Source organism: Aphelocoma coerulescens, chromosome 25 (genome assembly GCF_041296385.1).
Source record: "Aphelocoma coerulescens isolate FSJ_1873_10779 chromosome 25, UR_Acoe_1.0, whole genome shotgun sequence".
NCBI lineage: Eukaryota > Metazoa > Chordata > Aves > Passeriformes > Corvidae > Aphelocoma > Aphelocoma coerulescens.
The window spans coordinates 3,305,941-3,324,937 of NC_091038.1; the positions used below are offsets into that span (position 1 = coordinate 3,305,941).

The 18,997-nt window shown below is 57.9% G+C and overlaps 3 protein-coding genes across 5 annotated transcripts; 2 read left to right on the forward strand and 1 right to left on the reverse strand.

Moving 5' to 3' along the window:
- Positions 1-241: 241 nt before the first annotated feature.
- On the reverse strand, positions 242-12,111 carry UBQLN4 (ubiquilin 4). 2 transcript variants are annotated; one of them, XM_068995177.1, is made up of 11 exons: positions 11,911-12,110; positions 9,729-9,880; positions 7,207-7,412; positions 6,619-6,881; positions 5,290-5,448; positions 4,398-4,623; positions 3,885-4,024; positions 3,360-3,443; positions 2,647-2,762; positions 1,848-2,025; positions 242-1,446 (listed from the first exon to the last, which is right to left on the reverse strand). In XM_068995177.1, the coding sequence occupies exons 1-11, from the start codon at positions 12,067-12,069 to the stop codon at positions 1,294-1,296; spliced, it is 1,836 nt and encodes a 611-aa protein (XP_068851278.1). In that variant the 5' UTR covers positions 12,070-12,110; the 3' UTR covers positions 242-1,293. The 2 variants fall into 2 exon arrangements, with proteins under 2 accessions (XP_068851278.1, XP_068851279.1); XM_068995178.1 differs by lacking the exon at positions 3,360-3,443 and having other exon boundaries at positions 11,911-12,111.
- Positions 12,112-12,514: 403 nt separating this feature from the next.
- On the forward strand, positions 12,515-14,471 carry LAMTOR2 (late endosomal/lysosomal adaptor, MAPK and MTOR activator 2). Of its 2 annotated transcripts, XM_068995287.1 has the most exons (4): positions 12,522-12,629; positions 13,617-13,779; positions 13,884-13,973; positions 14,252-14,471. In XM_068995287.1, the coding sequence occupies exons 1-4, from the start codon at positions 12,562-12,564 to the stop codon at positions 14,306-14,308; spliced, it is 378 nt and encodes a 125-aa protein (XP_068851388.1). In that variant the 5' UTR covers positions 12,522-12,561; the 3' UTR covers positions 14,309-14,471. The 2 variants fall into 2 exon arrangements, with proteins under 2 accessions (XP_068851389.1, XP_068851388.1); XM_068995288.1 differs by lacking the exon at positions 13,884-13,973 and having other exon boundaries at positions 12,515-12,629.
- A 648-nt stretch (positions 14,472-15,119) lies between these two features.
- Positions 15,120-18,767, forward strand: RAB25 (RAB25, member RAS oncogene family). Its single transcript, XM_068995286.1, has 5 exons — positions 15,120-15,429; positions 16,343-16,538; positions 16,670-16,863; positions 17,024-17,104; positions 17,941-18,767. The coding sequence occupies exons 1-5, from the start codon at positions 15,390-15,392 to the stop codon at positions 18,069-18,071; spliced, it is 642 nt and encodes a 213-aa protein (XP_068851387.1). The 5' UTR covers positions 15,120-15,389; the 3' UTR covers positions 18,072-18,767.
- The last annotated feature ends 230 nt before the right edge of the window (positions 18,768-18,997 follow it).

Genomic DNA, 18,997 nt, shown 5'->3' on the forward strand with positions numbered 1-18,997 from the left:
TTCAAAGGAAGCTTCCAAACCTGCACTTTAGGACCAGTGTTTGGGAAGCTTCAGCAGCATTCCTGAAGTGTCAAAGGTTTTCTGGCCACAAGGGAAGGCAGCGGGGCCGGGTGGGGAGGGAACAAAACACCCCCATGCCTGAGCTGAGCACGGGGGACAGGACAGGACAGATTAATCCCAAGTAAGTGGGAACTGGCCCAGCTGAGCCAAGGCAGGCAAGGATGAGACAGGGATGCAGGGAGACAGATGGTTGTGCGCATTTATTTTCCTTTGATAAAAATGGTGTATGCAAATTACACAGCCATGGAGGCTCCTGGGAAATACCACCCTGCTGGTCCTGGGGAGTCTCTTGGAGAGTCAGAACATTCAAACACACCAGAATGGAAGGGGGGTGGAGGATGGATCTAAACTGGGAAGAACATGAACTTCAACATTTTCCAGTGAAGCAAAAAGACTGTTAGCTTATTTTTCCATTTCTTTTTTAGTTTTCACACTTGTAGAAATGAGCCCACTGAGCACAGGAGTCAATGCCCCTGAAACCTCCAAACAGGAACTACATGGCTTGGGCAGAAACACACCTTCCAAACACCTTCCTCTGCACAGCACCTTCAACTCAAAGTCAAGAACAGCACACCTGGTCACTGCAGACCCCTGGTCTCCGTTACACCACCCCCAGAGTATAAAGAGGCCACACTTCAAATGCAGTTTTCACACTCATTAACCCTCTACCGGGAGATCGGAGGCACCTGTGAGTGAGGGACACGGGCTCGGTTCATCCCAGGAAACATTAAGACAAATGACATCAGAAATTCTCAGGTAATTTCAATTTTTCTTTTGATCCATTCTCAATAAGATGCTGAGAGAAATAACCAATCCCCAAACTTGGCTCAATTTTTTAAATATTTGCCTGAAAGGAGGGCTAGGGGAGGGAATCATGTACAGTTAAAATCAAGCTACTCAAAACACAATCATTCAGGTAAGTAACTAGAAGTATCGCCTCTACCATCTAGAGAAAGAGAGAAGAGTGTCTGAGACAGGGCATATTTAGGAAAAAATACACATCTGAAGTCTCTGTGGCCACGATGAGAACTGGAATCCACATACAAGCCAGTTAAAGAGCATTTCAACATGAAATCTTAACTTAGTAGGAAGGTCAGGGGTTAAGCTGTATCTTTTTGTTTTAAATACATGGACAGCTGTCAGATATGAAAATGATGGCGGGCTTTCCGGAAAGATCCCCTGTGCATGTGTATGGATGCATGTGCTGACGTCTGTGGGGCAGCAGGACAGAGTTTAGGAAGGCTGGGAGCCCAGCAGTCTCTCGATAGCTGCGTTGATGTCCCCACCAGTGGCGATGAGCGCCTGGAGATTGGCCTCACGGTTGATGAAGCCCATGGCATTCAGCTGCTCCAGCTGCTGTTGGAATCGCACTTCGGGACTCTGCACCTGTGAGGGAAAGGACAGAGACCCTGGAGTCAGAGAGCACTGACAGCATCCAACACAGGCAGTGCCAGCAGCCATGGCTGTCCAGGAACCCCGAGCTCAGCTTCAGGCTTGTGTGGGGACAGTCTCCACATCCTTCTGGGTTGTGGCACAGCAGCCACACCAGAGTCAGTCCTGGGTCAGTACTGACAGTGGCAGCAGTGCAGGAAGAAGGATCCCCAGCACGCTGAGCTTAAACCTCTCAAAGGGTTCAACACCCCAAAGAGCCAGCCAGACCCCAACACCAAACCTGGCTTAGAGCACCACAGCCACAAGAGACTGTTGGGGACCACATTCCCTGAGTCGGGTGGGGACCCCCCTGGAGACCTCCCTGCCTGTGCCAGCACCCGCTGGGTGTTACGTACTTGAGAGCTTCCTCCGGCCAGCAGCTGGATCATCTGCTGCATGAGCTGCTGATGAGGGTTACCACCCCCAGTTGGAGAGGCACTGGCCGGCGTTGAAGCGGAGGGAACGGGGTTCTCCGGGATTGTGCTTCCTCCTGTGGAGGACGGGGGCATCCGGGGCATGCCGAAGGAGCCGAGGCTGCAGAGGAAGGCAGGCCATGCTCAGGGTGACACTGGCATTCTGGGCACCCCCCCAGAGTGGGGCAGCAGGGCACCAGCAGGCTCGACTGGGCTGGCCCTCACTGAGGCCCTGCCACAGGGCAGCTCTGAAAACTGAACCGGCTGCATCCCTGTCCTGGTCACAGATGGCACTGGGAGTGAGCAGAGCTAACAAAAGCCTGCAGAGAACTGCTGTGATGGAGCACGACCCGTGGTGACAGTGAGCAGAGGGCTGCCAGTAGATCAGCCTGCCCCAGCACACCCACCCAGCCTTGTGTCTGTCCATCTCATACCGTTCTCCAGAGATAAAGTTCTTGAGTTCAGTCCACACTGAATGCAGCAAACAAAGGATGGGGGAGGGACCAAGTGCATTCCAAACCTTCTCTCCAAAACGAAAGGGTCAAGGACTTCCCAGTGAAGCACAAGCAAGCAGCAAGTGCTAATTAGCTTGCTCAGAGAGGCCTGCAGGCACACACCCGCACAAGTTCCCATGACAGAGCACCCTAAGCAGATCTCCCGAATGAATCCACAGCCAGCTCTGCCTGCTGCTACTGGGTAGGGCAGCTCTGCCTGCATGGCCCCACTCTGGAGCACTCTGTACCTTGGCACTAGTCCGGGGGCCTCCGTCTGCAGCGTCTGGAGTCCCTGCTGGATCTGGAGCAGGGCCTGCATGGCGCGAGGGTTGGTGAGGATGGACAGGGAGTCCGGGTTCTGCATCTGGGGACCAAGGCAGAGAGACACCACGGTACCAACCAGCGAGAGCTCAGGCAGACAGAGCTCCACCACTGTCACACCCGAGCCAGTGCCGAGCTGCGCCTCTTGCCTGCGGCCAGCGCTGGCCTTCGTGTCTGGATCCTCCTCCGAGGCTCCAGACTGCAGGGCTCACCTGCAGGGACACTCACAGAGCTCACATCAGGTTTCCTAAATGAACTGGGTGAATCAGATTAGAACTGGGGGCACATGTCTTTGGACTCTTGATTTACCTGAGAACCAGCTGCTCTAGCACGATTAGCTGTGTAAGTTTTGTAAACTCAACACAGCGAGAGACAGGGGTTCCAAGTATCTTAACAAGCCTGATCTGGAGTCCATCTTCCAGTAATTCAGATCAGTTAATTCAGACTACCTTGTCTAACCAAGTTCTTCCTCTTTGTCTCCCCTGTGCAACCCCCTTCCTTCCTCAGCCCAGCCACCCCAAGCCCACATGCTTCCTAGTGCACTTGACCAAGCAGCTGAGATCCTGCCTGTCCCATAGTGGGGGGAGAAGCTCTGGAGCCAGAGGCTGAGGGCAGCACAGGGCCAGCCAGAGGCCTTTACCTGCTGCAAGAAGACAGGGAGCTGAAGGCGGAGCTGTTCTTGAAGCTGTGGATTCCCAGCAAAGAGGGGGACATTTACCATGATCTAGCAAGAGACAGCACACGTAGGCAGGGTCAGAGGGTTGCTGCCACTTGCTGTTAAACCCTACGCAACTAAGCCATGAAGAACAGGTCAGTCATGCCCCTGACTCCCTCCCTGGGCTTTCAACACGCTCCCCTGCTAAGGGGGACCAAAACAGGACAGCTCAATTCCTGACAGCAGTGTTGAATAGGGGCCACTTGGCCATGGGCAAAGAGAAGGGCCATTCCCATGTTCCTCTGAGAGCCACCTCTTGTGTTAGGGGCTCTGCAAACACACAGGGCTCAGAGCTGGGGCTGCCTTCAGGCTATCGAGAAATACAGCCAAACTGTGTATTCACTGTGCTCCAGTGTCTGCAGGAGGAACCAGTCTGACCCCAGCAGCAGACTGACCTCACACTGGGTTCATGGCCTGCCCGACAACAGCAGACAACTGCAACACTTTTACCTGTGCTGCAAAGTCCGGGTTCTGGGCAAGAGTTTGCATCATGCTCCGCATGTAGGGGGCAGAGATCATATTCTGCATCAGCTGAGGGTTTTCCGAAATCTGCTGCAGGAGTCCTTGCATCTCTGGGCTGTTGAACATGCCTGCAAGGGGAAGGGAAGACAAAGGAAAACCCCTGATGAGCCTGAGCACCACGGTATTGCCTGAAATACGTGACAGGTGACAGCACTGCCTGTACTCCATCCACCCAGCCAGCAGTGAACATTGCTGTGGACAGCCATGGCAGTGCTCTGCTGGCCACTCTCCTGCTCTTGGGAGCTGCAGGGACAGCAGAGCTCCCCAAGGAACCGTGCAACAAGCACATCAGAATAATTCATTTGTGTCTGCAACAAGGCTAGTCCCATTCCTCTGGAGAACAGCCACAGACAGGGCTCAAATGCCAGAGGCACTGGCTCTCCAAGGAAACCTGGGTGACCTGCTCAGCCAGCAGCACCCTCAGGCTCCTCCCTTACGTACCAGCACCGATGCTGGCAGCATTTAGCCCGAAGGGGTTGGATACAGTTGGGGTGCCCTGGGTGGTTGCCGAGCCTGTGCTCCCTTCACTGCTGGGTGCCTGACTCTGGGAAGCAGGGGGTGTGGGGCTCCAGGGGTTTGGCAACGGCTCTCTGTTCTCCGTCCGCAAAGGCTGAGAGCTCGAGCTGTCAGAATTCCCCGTCAAGGAAGAGAAAGGATTGTTGCCAAACTAGGGAGAAAAAAAAAAGAAACAGATGGAATCAGTTAGTCCCAGCAGACCAACCCCAGCACTGAGTGAGCCAGGGAACAGCCGATCATATTCAGCCAAGTCCAGAATTTGCTAAACCCGTGCCATGATCCGCCTCCTGAGAAATCTGCAATCCACAACACACCTCACTCAGAAAAAGACCAGGCTCAGGAGTGGCCACAGCCCCAGATTCAGATCCCAAATGCAGGGCTTCAAAACACCCTTCAAAGCACCCGGACATATACCAGGTAATGCTGGACTGGAGTATGTCTGCACAGCCCTCTGCAGCCAGACCCATGCTCCCTCCTCCTGCACTACCAGCCAACTGGATCTGAGCCAGCTCCGTTCCAAAGGCGTCAGGCTTCAGCTAATCCAGGGAGCAGAGGGCTGTGCTAACGGTGACAGGGCCTGCCTGTCGGTCAGGGCTGGCATCCAGCCTGCTGGGGGACTGGAGGAGCCAGAGCAGGTCTCTCCTCCGACACCTCAACCCACATCACGAGAGGCACTGTACCATGTTCTCCAGCCAGTGCCTGCACTGGAGTGGAGAGATGAAGAGCCACGCTCTGGGGAAACTGCCCCGCCAGCAGAGGGGACACAGGAAGACCCCCTTCCCACACTACACCCCACTCACAAGAACACAGCCAATACCTGCTCCCTGGCTGCACTAAACATGGGCTCCTGGATGTCCGTGTACATCCGGCGCAGGGCATTGTATCCTCCTGGAATGCTCTCGAGGTTACTCAAAGCACGGTCCTGGTTCCGCATCATCTCCTGCATCATGGCAGGGTTACGAGCCAATTCCATCGTCTGGGAGAAGAAGGAAAAGGTGGAAAGCTCAGGCCCACGTGCACCATGAAAGGCCAGAGTGAACCAAGAGCCTGGTCAGCAGCCAAGACCTGAAAGAGTTAAATCTCAGCTCCCAGGAGAAGATAACTAAACCCTATTCACAGGCAGAGAGCAGAGAGATCATTTATCCAAGCAAAGAGAGCCCAGGGATCCAGGCTCCTCCCCAGCCTTGCTCAGCTCTCTTCCTTCTCAGCTTCAGTTCAGCTCGATGAGACTCTTCTGTTCCTAAGCAGTATCAGGACATCCAAACATCCAACACCCATATGTTCCCACTCAGACTGGACAGACTACATACAACAACCAGGAAAGTGAATCCTTCCACCCTCTCCAGACTTTTGATGGGTCTCCCCTGCACAAAGAATAGCCAGGTCTCATTTGAGGAACTGCTTAAGTACAGATTATTCACAGTTTAGTCCTGCAGCTCTGGAATTTAGTGTATGGCCGACACAGTTGAAAGCAGAATAGCCGAGAAGCAGATGGAAACTAGGCCCATTCAGCACAACCCTCCTGACAAGCCTTCCCAGGAAACAGCAGAGTCCTGTCAATGGCTATTAACACCCAGAGTCTCACTGATCCCTTCGGCTTCCCTTCCAATGAACCTTTGGTCTTCCAGACAGCCAGTCCTCTGGACACAGGTCCTCTCTGTTCTGGGAACAATGAGAGCCCTCTGGGATCCCAGCCTACACTAGTGCTCCCCGCTGATACAGGTAGTGAAACACTCACTGTACAGCTCTGGAGTCTCCACCGTAATCTGTCAAGAGAACTAGAGAGAAACAAAGAGCTTTTGCAGTAGCTTCACTTCTCCAGCACTGCTTCTACTCCCATTCCTGAATCAGAACACAGCAGCCTTGTAGGCAGCATGCTAGGAAAATCCCAGCATCCTTTTTTTCCCAACACACCATGGATTCAATAGCTCTGAAAGTGAGGTAAGAGTTGCAAGCATGTGGGTTGAGTAATCAGTATTCACATAACTCAAGACCACCATCTGTTTGTGGGGAGCTCACAGCAGGAAGGAAGAGATCTCCAAAACCACTGCTCTGGCATTCCCACTCCACCTCTGCAGTGCAGACACTGATGTTGGTCCACAAAGACTCTCCTCAACACTCTTTACTGAGCCCTGGTGTGACTCACCTGCCTCATGAGCTCTGGGTTATTGAGCATGTGGCTTATCTCTGGATTTCGCTCCATGAGCTGCTGCATCTGGGGATTGGCCATGATCATCTGCCTCATGAGGTCAGGGTTAGACATCATGTTCTGCACCAAGGGATTCTCCATGATCTGGGAAAGCATCTCTGGGTTGGACATCAGCTGCCGCTGCATCTGCTGCTGGAGCTCCATGAAGTTGGCAGAGCCCATCCCAAGGTTGCCCAGCCCAGTGATGCCACCGAAGCCAGCTGGAGAGGGAGCAACACATGGGAAGAGAGGCGTGAGTCAGTAACTGTTGGCAACTGCAAAAAGAGGATGGGCACATCAGCTGAACTGCATCCCCACAAATCCAGGGGTATCCTGTGTTCCTACGCCAGCCAGCTCTGAGGAAGGACATCCCTACACACACACTTCACTAAGGCTTGTGGCATTACCTTGAGCACAGACACAGAGCTGTGCCATGGGAGTGACTCATGCAAAGCCCACAGCAAGCAGAGACAACAACAGGGGTCAAGAACCCCAGCTCCTTGGTCTAATCCCAGAAAATTCTTCCTTCTCACAGCCCTCACTTACACAGGATGGATGCGGCACTGTTGGGGCCTCCATCTCCAGGACCTCCCATGGTCCCCGACCCGCTGCTCCGTCTGCTGCCACTCCCTGCGTCCGGACCAGCACTGCTGGATGTCGAGGGCTGAGATGGGGCAGCAGGAGAAGAAGGGTTTGCAGTGGGGGCAGAAGCAGCATTGGGGGCAGAAGCAGCAGATGTTGAATCTTGGACCCTGCAAAGGATCAAAAGTGTTAAACTCCTGGTACCAGGGAAGGGCAAGGGGAGTCCTCTGCGGGGGCACAGGATGTGCACCCCACACTGACCGGGCTCCCAGCACACCAGTCATCCTCACAGCAGCCAGCCCCAGCTTCCATCCCAGGCTGCACCGATCCACAGCTGTGCTCACAGATGCCTTCCATCTGCTGGAATCTGCCTCCCATCCTGATGCACTGCAGCCCCTGACATGTTGACCTGGCCCACGCAGAGCCGCTGGATGGGTCTTACCCTGAGTTACTCTATCCAGCTCTTCCTTGAATCCCACTGAACTATTTACTGCAGCCATATCCTTGAGCAATGAGTGTGCTCCAAACAGGAGAATCCTTTTGCTGTTCCCACAGAAACCACAGGAGGTTACAGTAGGGCTAGTGGATGGAGTAAACACAAATGTGCACTTCCGAATATTCCTATCAGTGCTTCTGGGGCAAAAAGAAGCACGAGCATTACTGTACAAAGAGAGAAACTGAGGCACGAGGCAGCCAGCATCTGTCCCACAAAGCTACGGAACGTTTCTGGCCAGCTTGGCTCCAAATTCCCAGCTCTGCCACTGGCTGTACCTTGATGATACCTTGGAGGCTCCTATTCCAACACGTTGTCTGGAGCTTCTTTTAACACACCCACACAGATACCGTGCTGTAAGCCACCACGCAGCAGGTGCTGGACATCAGCTTTGCTGAACACACCAACCCAGGTTAGCACCTTGTGACCACAGTTACTTCTCAAGAGTGTTACAGGAATTTGAAAGAGAACATTTAAAGATTTTCTGAAGCCTCTGCAGTCACAACAGTGAGTCCTGGACTAGTGTTGAAGAGCTTTCATTAAATTAGACCACAAAATTCACTTTACTCACCACAAATAACGCTATTATACCTCTGATAATAAGAACAATAATTTCCTGGGGTTTTTTTCCCAAACCAAGAATTATTCCTTTTCTCTATCTCCTTTCCTTTTTCAGTCTTCTAGAACTTGAAAAATCAACCCTGAAGGTCCCTGTCCACTGTCCAAACTAACCCAACTGCTGCTGGAAACCAGTGGCCACTGAGAGAGGCAAGGAGTGGGAAAACAAAGCAAAAGGGAAGCTGAACAAAAAAGGAAGAAGGAAGCTAGAGAAAGAGCACTTGGTTTCTCTCAGCCTCTTCTCACTGAAGAGGCTGTAATGTCTTCAGTAAGCACTTATCTAGGACTATGAGCAGGAGAAAAATGAGCAGCCCAGGACAGCTCTGATTCACCCTTTGAAATGGTTCACCAATACCACATTTACAGTGGAGACAGCAGAAACAGCATCAGGCTCTCAGGCTACCTGGAGAGGCAGAATCCAAGGAGAGGCTCCTGCAGAACCTGACAGTACTCTTCCTTGTGTTTGTAAAAAAACAGGTGGAAAAAATAAAAACGTGGAGAAAAACCATCTTAATTAATGCAGCTCTCCCAGGGGACAGCAGAACTGCACAGAGACATAGCCCTGGAGCTCCCTGGGAGCTGGGGCACACTGCAGCTGGAGCCCGAGGCACAGCTGCGAAGGGCCTTTCAAGATCAATGAAATGTGGCTGCAACTAAAGCACAGCACCTGCTCCCAAAACCCTTCCAGGCTCACCACCCCTCTGGAAAGTGCTGGGAAGAGCCAAAGCCGCAGGACCCTGCAGTCAGTCCTGTGTCCCGTTCTCAGGCCGAGGTCTGCGGTGCACAAGCCACATGCCCACTGGGAACTGCCATGGGGTGCACCTGCAGCACCACATGAGTGAACCCCCCCACTGCCCCGTGTCCGTGGTTGCACAGCCCAAGCCTCTGAGCACTCCCAGCGTGGAGCATCCACCGTGTGCACTGGCAGACAGTGCAGCCTCCAGGGGCCACACAGGTGCCCCACAGGACTCTGCATGCTGTGTGCCCCCTGTGGCACCTCAGAGAGCCTGAGCAGGCTCAGAGCTGAGTATGTAGCAGGAGGTGACAGAAAACCCAGGTATTGGCTTCTACAGCAACACAAATTCACTGGGAAAGTAATTTCTTTTATCAGCAACTTTTGCTAGAACTTTTGCTGGTTTGCTAGAACCTGTATCCAATTCTCATGGGTTCTTCCAAGACACACACATGAGTCATGTTAAAGGACCAGCCCCTCCAGGTACCTGCCATACACCATCACAGCCATGTCATCACAGGTTAGTGACAAACCCCATTGCTGCGTGGCACAGCCAGGGGCAGGGAAAGCTCACCAGGATCATCACAATCAGTTATTCCCAACCCCCATTTGACCCCAGCCCCACTGAAACCAAACTCTTACTTCTGCGGAGTCTTAATGACCAAGTGCACAGTGAGCCCATCTTTGATCCCATGTTGATTCAACGTGTCTCCATCCTTCAGGATCTTCCCAGCAAAGATCAGAACCAGCTGATCCTGTTTGGCTTTAAACCGTCTAGAAATCTCTTCTTTGAACTGAAAAACAAACAGAGCCTTTTTCAGGCAAAGGATTGATACCAGTAACATAAGGCTCCAGGGATCACATCCACTCTGGGAACAGCACAAGGAACTGACAAGCCCTCAGAGCCCATGCAGGTACCACACAGTCACCAGTTGCTGATGATGTCTGAGGTGTTAATGAAAACCAAAGCAAAGACAAGCTCTGAAATCACAAACTGTGGAGTAAATCTCGGAAAGAACAGAGCCATTCCCTCAGAAGAGCTGAAGGCTTCCAAAGCCAATTGTGCTTCAGGCCTAACCCAAACACACCGTTTATCCTAAATGACTGAGCTGGTTTCATCTGCTCATTTGAGTTTTTTCCTAAGGAAAGCCAAACTGATTTAATACAGGACAGAGCTCTATGGAAAAGGGAACAATCCTTTATCAGCCAATGGAAACAAACTAGGTCTTCTCCAATTCCTATTTCTGCAACTGAATTCCCTGTGAGCGTGCCACAGAGCATGGACACATCTTCCTTACTGTGTGGTGTTCTGGGATTTACACCTGCAAACAAGACTCTCACTGCTGGCCCTGCTGGGGCATTCCCAAATTGCTTTGAAGGAAATAAAGCCTTGCACTTGGAATACACAAACTATAGGGAATTCAGAGGGGAATGCCAGGATGGAGAGTGAAACACACACCTGTTCCAGAGCTCTCAGCCTTCGCACCAGAACTCTAAAAACAAGGCTGGGGACAGCACAGCCCTGGCCCTGGATCACCCTGCCTGCATTCCTCCCCACGCAGCTCCGTGTCCCTCCCTGCCTTGCGTAGCTCCGTATCCCCTCCTGCACAGCTTTATGTCCCCTGCCCAGCTCTGTGCCCGTGCCCACACAGCTCTGTATTCCCCCCGCCCAGCTCTGTGCCCTCCCTGCACAAAGCCCTCACTCCACACCCCCTGTACCGATGGGCTCCCCGGAGCAGACCGGAAAGGAGCAGGAGTGCCACACGTGCGCAGCCCCTGCCCACGCCATGAACTGCTGCCCAGAGATCCCTGCCAGGGCCTTCACACGCCGACCTCGTGCCCTGCGCCCAACCAAAGCACGCAGCCAGCCCAGCGCAGAGCCCATGACACCTTGTCCCAGTGGGCATCGCCGCTTCCACAGTGCCAGGACCAGCCCTACAGCCAGCCCTTGCCAATCCCAGCCTTTGCTAATCCCAGCCGTGGAGTCAGCCCTTGCCAACCCCAGCCCTCTCCCACTCCCGAGCAGGTGCAGAGCCCCCCCAGCCCGCCCGTGGAAGGGCTGATCTTTCCTCTGCTCCACCTCATCCAATGCTGGCCCCAAACATCTGTCCGGCTCCTCTCCCCTCGCCCAGAGAATCTGCCTCCAGACAAGTCCAGATCTACCCCAGGACTCCAGATGCCCTCCCCAGCAGCCCCCCACACATGCATGCGGCTCTGCCCACAATCCCAACACCTTTCCCACACCTCCGCTCAGGGAACACTCTCCTTCCCACTCCCACGCAGCCCAGCCCACGGGCCAGGCCCCCAGACCCCACCCGGTCCTTCACACCCCTCCCACTGCAACCACCCCCAAAGCCGCTCTCCGAGTCCCTCAACTATTGTGGTTTCGACACCTACGACCCCTCCCACAGGTGAGCCCCCCGGACCACCTCCCGCCCTCGGGACTGATTCTCCTCCAAAGCCCTCCAGCACCTGCCCTCCTTCAGGTCTCCCCGCTCCCTCCCACCCTGGCTCCAGCAAGGCCCAAAGGCCCGGGGTGCCCCGAAAGGCCCGGGGTGCCCCCGAAGCCAGCCCCAGCCCTGATCCGGGTCTCCGAGAGGCCCCCCGGAACCTCTGACCGCCCCCCAGCCCAGAGCCCACTTCCCCCGCTCCTCACGCCCGCCCGAAATTCCTCCCCGGCCCCAAACTCAGGTCCCTTCCCCAAAAACCCTCACCCCACTCCTCGATCACTCAGCACCCCCAGAGCAGCCGCCCCCGCCCCTCAACACCCGCCACAGCCCCCCCCAGGCCTCTCCGCCCCCCCCCGGCCTGCCCCCGCCCCCACCTCGCGCACGGAGGCGCCGTCCGCGATGACGATCTCCTCCTTGTCCTTGGGGGTCTTCACGGTGACGCGGATGAGCGCCCCGCCGGGCCCTGCCTGGCCTTCCCCGCCGGGCCCGGGGCCGGGGCCGCCGCCGCCGCCGCCGCCACTCGGCTCCGCCATCTTCGTCGCCCGCCGCCAGCCCGGGCCACCGCCACAGAGAGCCGCGAGCGGCGCCGCAGCGCCTCCCCGCCCCGCGACAGCGCCCCCCGTCGGCCCGGAGGGACAGCGGCAGCGCCGGTGGGGGGGGGGGCAGAGCGGGGCGGGGGCGAGCGAGGCAGAACGGGAGCGCAGAGAGGGTGCCAGGGCCTGGGGACGGGGTGCTGCCCCACCGGTGCCCCCAATGACCCCCCCTTTAGCCGGCTCCATCCCGGACCCCTGCGGTCACCGAGGGCCCATGCCTGCCCCGTGCCCCCTTTCTGCTGCCGAGGCCCCTCTGGAGTCGGGGCGCCCCCGGGCCCCCCCTCCCACGGGGACGCCGGGCGGGACTACAGCCCCCGAGATGCTCCGGGCCCGGGCGGGACTACAGCCCCCGAGATGCTCCGGGCCCGGCGCGGCCCCGTGACGGCCCCGCCCGGCGCGGCCCCACCCCGCCCCGCGGTCCCGGCGGCGGCCATGCTGCGGCCCAAGGCCCTGACGCAGGTGCTCAGCCAGGCCAACACCGGCGGCGTCCAGAGCACCCTGTGAGTGCGGGGCCCGGGCGGGGGGCGGCGGGCACCGGGCGGTCCCTGATGGGGGTGACGCCACTGCGGGGAGATGCTTTCACTGCCCGGTGTTGTTTCCCTTGTACCTACCCCGGCAGATGCTGCCCCTGTCCCTGCCCCAGGGGATGCTGCCCCTGCCCGGAGATGCTGCCTACCATTCCCCCGTCCCTGCCCTTGCTCCTGCCCCAGACCCTGTCCTTGCACCTGCCTCGGGCATGCTGCCCCTGCCCCAGGGATGCTGCCTGCCCCTGTCCCTGCACCGGGGGATGCTCCCTGCTCCTGCCCCGGGAATGCTGCCCCTGTCCCTGCACCGGGGGATGCTCCCAGCTCCTGCCCCGGGAATGCTGCCCCTGTCCCTGCACCGGGGGATGCTCCCTGCCCCTGCCCCAGGGATGCTGCCCCTGTCCCTGCACCGGGGGATGCTCCCTGCTCCTGCCCCGGGAATGCTGCCCCTGTCCCTGCCCAAGGATGCTGCCTGCCCTTGCTCCTGCCCCTGCCCAGGGATGCTCCCTGTTCCTGCCTGGGGAAGGTGAGGGGCTGTACCAGGGGCAGGCATGGGACTGAGGCCACACACACCCCCTGCACGGTGCTGGGCTACGGATGGTGCTGGGGCTGTGCACAGTGTGTGGGGCTGTGGCCTTGCACCGTTCCCGATGCCTGGTGCTGGGATGCGTCCTGCACAGTGCCAGGGCCATGCACAGAACCGGGGCCATGCACAGTGTAGTGTTTGTCCACCAGGCTCATGCCCAGCCTGTGGCAGGTCCCACTGCTTCAACAGACACAGCCACGACAGCCTTGCACTGCCCTGCTCGGGCCTGGTGCCCCTGCAGAGCTTTCTGGCTTTGAAGCTGCCCCCACCCCCTGCCAAAACGCCTGCAAAGTGGGGGTGTCTTGGGAACAGTGCTCGGGACTGGGTGGGAGGGTTTGCTCTACTCCTGGTACTGAAAGGGGGTCTGTCCTTCCCAGGCTGCTGAACAACGAGGGGTCCTTGCTTGCCTACTCGGGCTATGGGGACACTGATGCCAGGGTCACTGCAGCCATCGCCAGCAACATCTGGGTGGCCTATGACAAGAATGGGCACCAGGCGTTCAATGAGGACAACCTCAAATTTATCCTCATGGACTGTATGGTATGTGGGGCTGGGCCCTGCCCTGCCCTCCCTGGGGACCTGGCTGTGGTGCTGGGGGTCCAGGCCAAGCTGGGGTGTGACAGGTGCTGTTTCTCCCTGGGCAGGAGGGGCGAGTGGCCATCACACGGGTGGCAAACCTGCTGCTCTGCATGTATGCCAAGGAGACAGTTGGATTTGGGATGCTGAAGGCCAAGGTAATGCTGGTGGGGAGGTGGCCAGGGGGGCTGCAGCCTGCATCCCTGCCTTGGTGTGGAAAAGAGCTGTTGAAGAGGATTGGGATGGAAGGGCTAGAGGAAACTGCCATGCCTGGGACATTCTTTGCACCTTGTCCCCCACGCCTGCCCAGGTGCCACATCACGCCTTTTTAAGGCTCTAAACTGAAATATAAATTACAATAAGCAAGTGGGCAGTGGGCACACAGGTTGCAAAACCCACCTGAGCATGCATGGCTCATGCCATTTTCTGCTTGCAGGCACAGGCGCTGGTCCAGTACCTGGAGGAGCCGCTCACGCAGGTGGCCGCGTCATGAGCAGGCAGCAGAGGGCTCCGAGGTGCCACTGGGCTCCAAAGCCATCACTGTCACCGCCGTGGCTTGGGTGTGAGTGGCCCCATGGGCATCCCGGAGCTCTAGTGTGGTCTAAGGTGGGGGGAATACAAAAGCTGGGTGAATAAAAGTGTGTTTGATGCTTGTGTCCATTGTGTCTGTTGTTGCGGGAGCTGAGGGGTAACACAACCCGGCTGGGCTGGGAGTTGGAGGTGCCCATTGCCCTGGGGAAAGACAAGAAGCTGCAAGGGGCTGCTGTCAAAGAAGAGGGGTTACAACAGAGCCGAGCCCCTGCACAGCCCTGCTGGTCGCACTGGGATAGCTGGGGGTGCTGGGGGCTCCTTCCCGTCCCAGTTTCCCTGGCTTTCACACGATGGCAGCAGAGGCGAGGGAACGTTCACGGCCGGCGGGAGCCGGGCTGAGCGGGGGTTCTGCTCCTGGCACAGCTGCCCTCGCTGCCATCACACCCCTCCTCTGCCCTTGCTGCCCCGGTCTGCCTTTGCTGCCATCGCACCACGCACTGTCCCGCTCTGCCATCGCTGCCCTCCCCGCCCGTGCCACCCTCACTGCGCACGCTGCTCGGGTTGCCCTCGCTGTTGTGTCTGCGCTGCCCCTGCCCACGCTGCCTTCACACCCCACAGTGCCCTCGCACCCTTCCCTGCCCACGCTGTCCGTGTTGCCGGTACTGTTGATGCTGTCCTCGCTGCCCCAGCCTACCCCGCACTCAGCATCAGGCCCTGGCTCCTCCTCCATCCACCCCGTGACGGTCCCAGGGGTGACATTACCTGCCCAACCTGCGCTGCGACACCCAGTCCCACCCCTTGAGTCAACCGGCCGCGCTGTCGCCAACCCCGCCTGTGCCGCCGCCGCTGCCCCAGACCCTCCGCGCTCCCCTGGACTCCCTTGGCTCCCGCTCGCTCCCCGACGGAGAGGAACCTTTGGTCGCTCCGTCCCCTCCCTCGGCGCCTCCGGGTGCCCGGCCCGCCCCGCCATCTGCTCGAGGCTTGGCAGCGGGAAGGAGGAAACCCCGGGCGGCCCTGCGAGGGCAGGCGGCAGCCGGGCCGACATGGGCAGCGCCGAGGAGGATTATAACTTTGTCTTCAAGGGTGAGTCCTGCGCTCGATGCGACCCCCCTCTTCCCCAAAAGGGGTGGAGCAGAAAGCCAGGAGCTGCGGGGAGGGAACTAGGGTGCCTTTTCCGCTGAGCTGCTGTGTCCCGAGCTGGGACGTTGTTGACTCTCCCTGCAGCTGTGATGGGCACCGGGAGCTACACAGGGTCAGGGAACTGGGGAGCAGGCACCGACCACTGACAGCAGTGAGGCCAGGGCTGGTGAGCGGCACCAGGGTGCACAGAGGCCCGGGGAGATCCACACTCACCCCAAGGCTGCAGGTGTAGAGTACCAGGCAAATTGCTGGTGTGGAATGGGGCTGTGAAAGCTGGGGCATGAGTGTGTGAGACATAAATGCCATGAGAGCCTGTAACCCCTGAGAGCAGTGGGCATTGGAAAGTCATTTGCTGTGGTGACCTGGGTGGTGGCACATGCAGAGGACATGGGGGTCAAACCTGAGCTGGAAAAATGGGGGCACAGCCTCATACCTCCCATCCTGAGCTCTTTGGGCCCACCCGGTTTCTGCCAGGTGCTACTGGCTGGACTCTGCTGGAGCTCAGTGCTCCCTTTGGGCGAGTGGAGACAGACAGGCTCCGGTGTGCCGCCCGTTCTGGGTGCCCACTGCAGCAGGGTGACCCAGGGCTCACCAACATCCTCACCCTGCTCCTGCTGCCCAGAGTGCAGTAGCCATGGCCCCCCTGAACAGCTCTGGGGCCGCACCAGCACTAGGGAGCACAGCTGGGCTGCCACGGGGACCCCCATTTGCTGAAGGAGTGACCACACCAGGGGTTAAACCCACACAACTGCCCAGGCTCTGCAGCCTGCCTGGGGTCATCAGACAGCAAGCGATGCCCATGTAACCAGTGCTGGTAGCTGGGGCAGTCCAGTGGGATTTCTCCTTCCTTCCACAGTCGTCCTGATCGGGGAGTCTGGGGTGGGAAAAACAAACCTGCTCTCTCGTTTTACCCGCAACGAGTTCAACCACGACAGCCGCACCACCATTGGCGTGGAGTTCTCCACCCGCACAATCCTGGTGGGAGACGCCGTGGTGAAGGCTCAGATCTGGGACACTGCCGGACTGGAGCGGTACCGCGCCATCACCTCAGCGTAAGGATGGGAGGCCTGAAATCCGTGCTTCTCCTGGGACTTGGAGGGGAATGCTCTCATGGTTCAGCCCCATGGGTGAGGATGCTGGGGGGAGATCTGGAGCATGGAATGATGATGGGGTTGTGTCATAGGTATTACCGGGGGGCTGTGGGTGCCCTGGTCGTGTTTGACATCACCAAGCATCAGACGTACGATGTGGTGGACCGCTGGCTGAAGGAGCTGTACGACCATGCCGAGGCCAGCATCGTTGTCATGCTGGTGGGGAACAAGACTGACCTCGCACAGGCTCGGGAGGTGCCCATGGAGGAGGCAAAAATGTTTGCAGGTACAGGCTGGCACCCTGCCACAGGGCTGGGGGCTTGAGAACCTCCCCAATAGCGTGGACCTGCACCACTGCAGATACCTAAACATTTCCAAGGGTGCTCCAGATTGGAGCCATGTCCTCACTGGGGTCTGCATCATCTCAGGGGCTCCTTCCCTTGCAGACAACAACGGGCTGCTGTTCGTCGAGACCTCGGCACTGGACTCCACCAATGTTGAGGAAGCATTTGAGACCATCCTGAAGGGTATGGGCACTGGCACCGTGGTGCAGCAGGGTCCCAGGGCATCACATGGGTCCCTTCCCAGGGATGCAGGGCTGGGAAGACGATGTGCAGCACTTCTCTCCCTGCTCCACTTGAGCTATTTGGAGCTAGTTTCATGAGGTCTTTGGGGCTGGTTTTGGTGTTGTCTTTCTGGCTGGTTTGGTTTTCAGCCTTTGGTGCTGGGCGTTTCGCTCCCCACACCCGCAGCTTTGTTCTCACGGCCCCTGGGCATCCCTGAAGCCCCAGGGGCTGCTTCTCCCCCGTAATCTCCAGTCTCCTTCCTGTTGTCCTGGGCTCATGACTTGATGTCTCCAGTATCCTGCCAAACCAGCCATGGGGACCTGGGGGGACAGGGATGGAGTCCAAGAGCAGCTCTCCAGGAATGGCAGCCAGCAGCATCCAGGCAGTGAAGTTTGCCATGCCGTGCTGAGCCATGCCAAGCCTTGCAGTGCTGTACCATGCCATGCTGTGCCATGCAGTGCTGTGCAGTGCTGAGCCATGCTGTGCCGTGCAGTGCTGTGCTGAACCAGCCTGGCCCAGTGAGCTGCCAGCCCCAGCACAGGGTGAAGCACTAATCCCAGGTTGGGCAAGAGGAAATTGCCCAAGCGCAGGGTGTTCCTCAGGCAGCTCTCAGGGATGCACTCTGTGGGAGCTGCTCCCCTGTCACCCCTCAAGTCACCCCTCCCTGTGTAGAGCGGAAGGAGAGACACCGGAATGCCGAGCTGTGGGCGAGCAGTGGGGGCTGCAGGCTTGAAGCTGTTCCTGCATCCCCAGGGGGCCGTGGCTGGCACACAGACCTCCCGGCACTTCTTTTGCAGAAATCTTCTACAAAGTGCAGAAGCAGAAGCAGAGGAGCAGCCAAAGCAACACGGTGTCACTTGCCAGCGAGAACCCTGCAAGCACGGCCCCGGCACAGGCGGAGAGGCGCCCGTGCTGCGTGGCCCTCTGAGCCCGCTGGGCACCCCGGGAAGCCCCTGGGGAACCCCACGGCCCCAGGACACACCAGTGGCCACCAGCACAGGCTGGTGTCACCCTGCCTGCAGTGACATCCCTGTCCGGGTGCAGTGGGGACCAACAGCCTGGACAGGAGCCAAATTCTGCCATAAACAGTGAGAAGCACCAGTTCCAGGAGCTCTTCTCTCTCTGTTTCATTTTTGCTGGGCCCTGATTAGCATCACCACTGTCACGAACTGTATCAGCCCTTGTGGACCTGCAGGGCAAAGGACCAGGACACCCCTGAGGCACCTCTGGGGAAGAAGCCAGGAGGTTCTGGGCAGGATAATGCCAGCAACGGGAGCTCTCTGATTGCCTCTGCCCCTGGGGTTGCTCCTGTAGGGCCACCCTGTGCCATGTGCTGAGGATGTGGCTGATCAACAGGTGTCTGTCCCACCAGGGACTGCTCTGGAGTTGAGCCAAACCCTCAGGAGTGAAGTGGCAGCACTCAGCCCTTGGCTGTGTCATCCCTAGACATCTGTCCCATCCTTAGACATGGGGCAAGTGTGACAGCCAGACCAAGCAAAGGTGCCTGCTTTCTGCATGGCAGAACAGGGCTCGGCGCGGGGCCCAGTGCCGTGGGGCCGGGAGCAGCTCTGTGTCCAGCACGGGCGTGACGCAATCATTAAAGGACTTGTGAAATGCAGGTTTACTGAGCTGGAATTCCTGCGTGTTTGTGGTCAACGCCCTGGGTCCCCACCTTCATGATGTGCTGAAGGTCGTGGCCTCCAAAGCAGCCCAGCTGGATGCCATGGCTCCCCTGTGCCCCCTCCCACCCCCATGCCATGTTCTCTCTGTGCCCACTCCCACCCTAAAGCCGTGCTCCCGCGGTGCCCCCTCTCTATGCAGCCTTTCCCAGTTTACGTCCCCTGTTTGAACTTT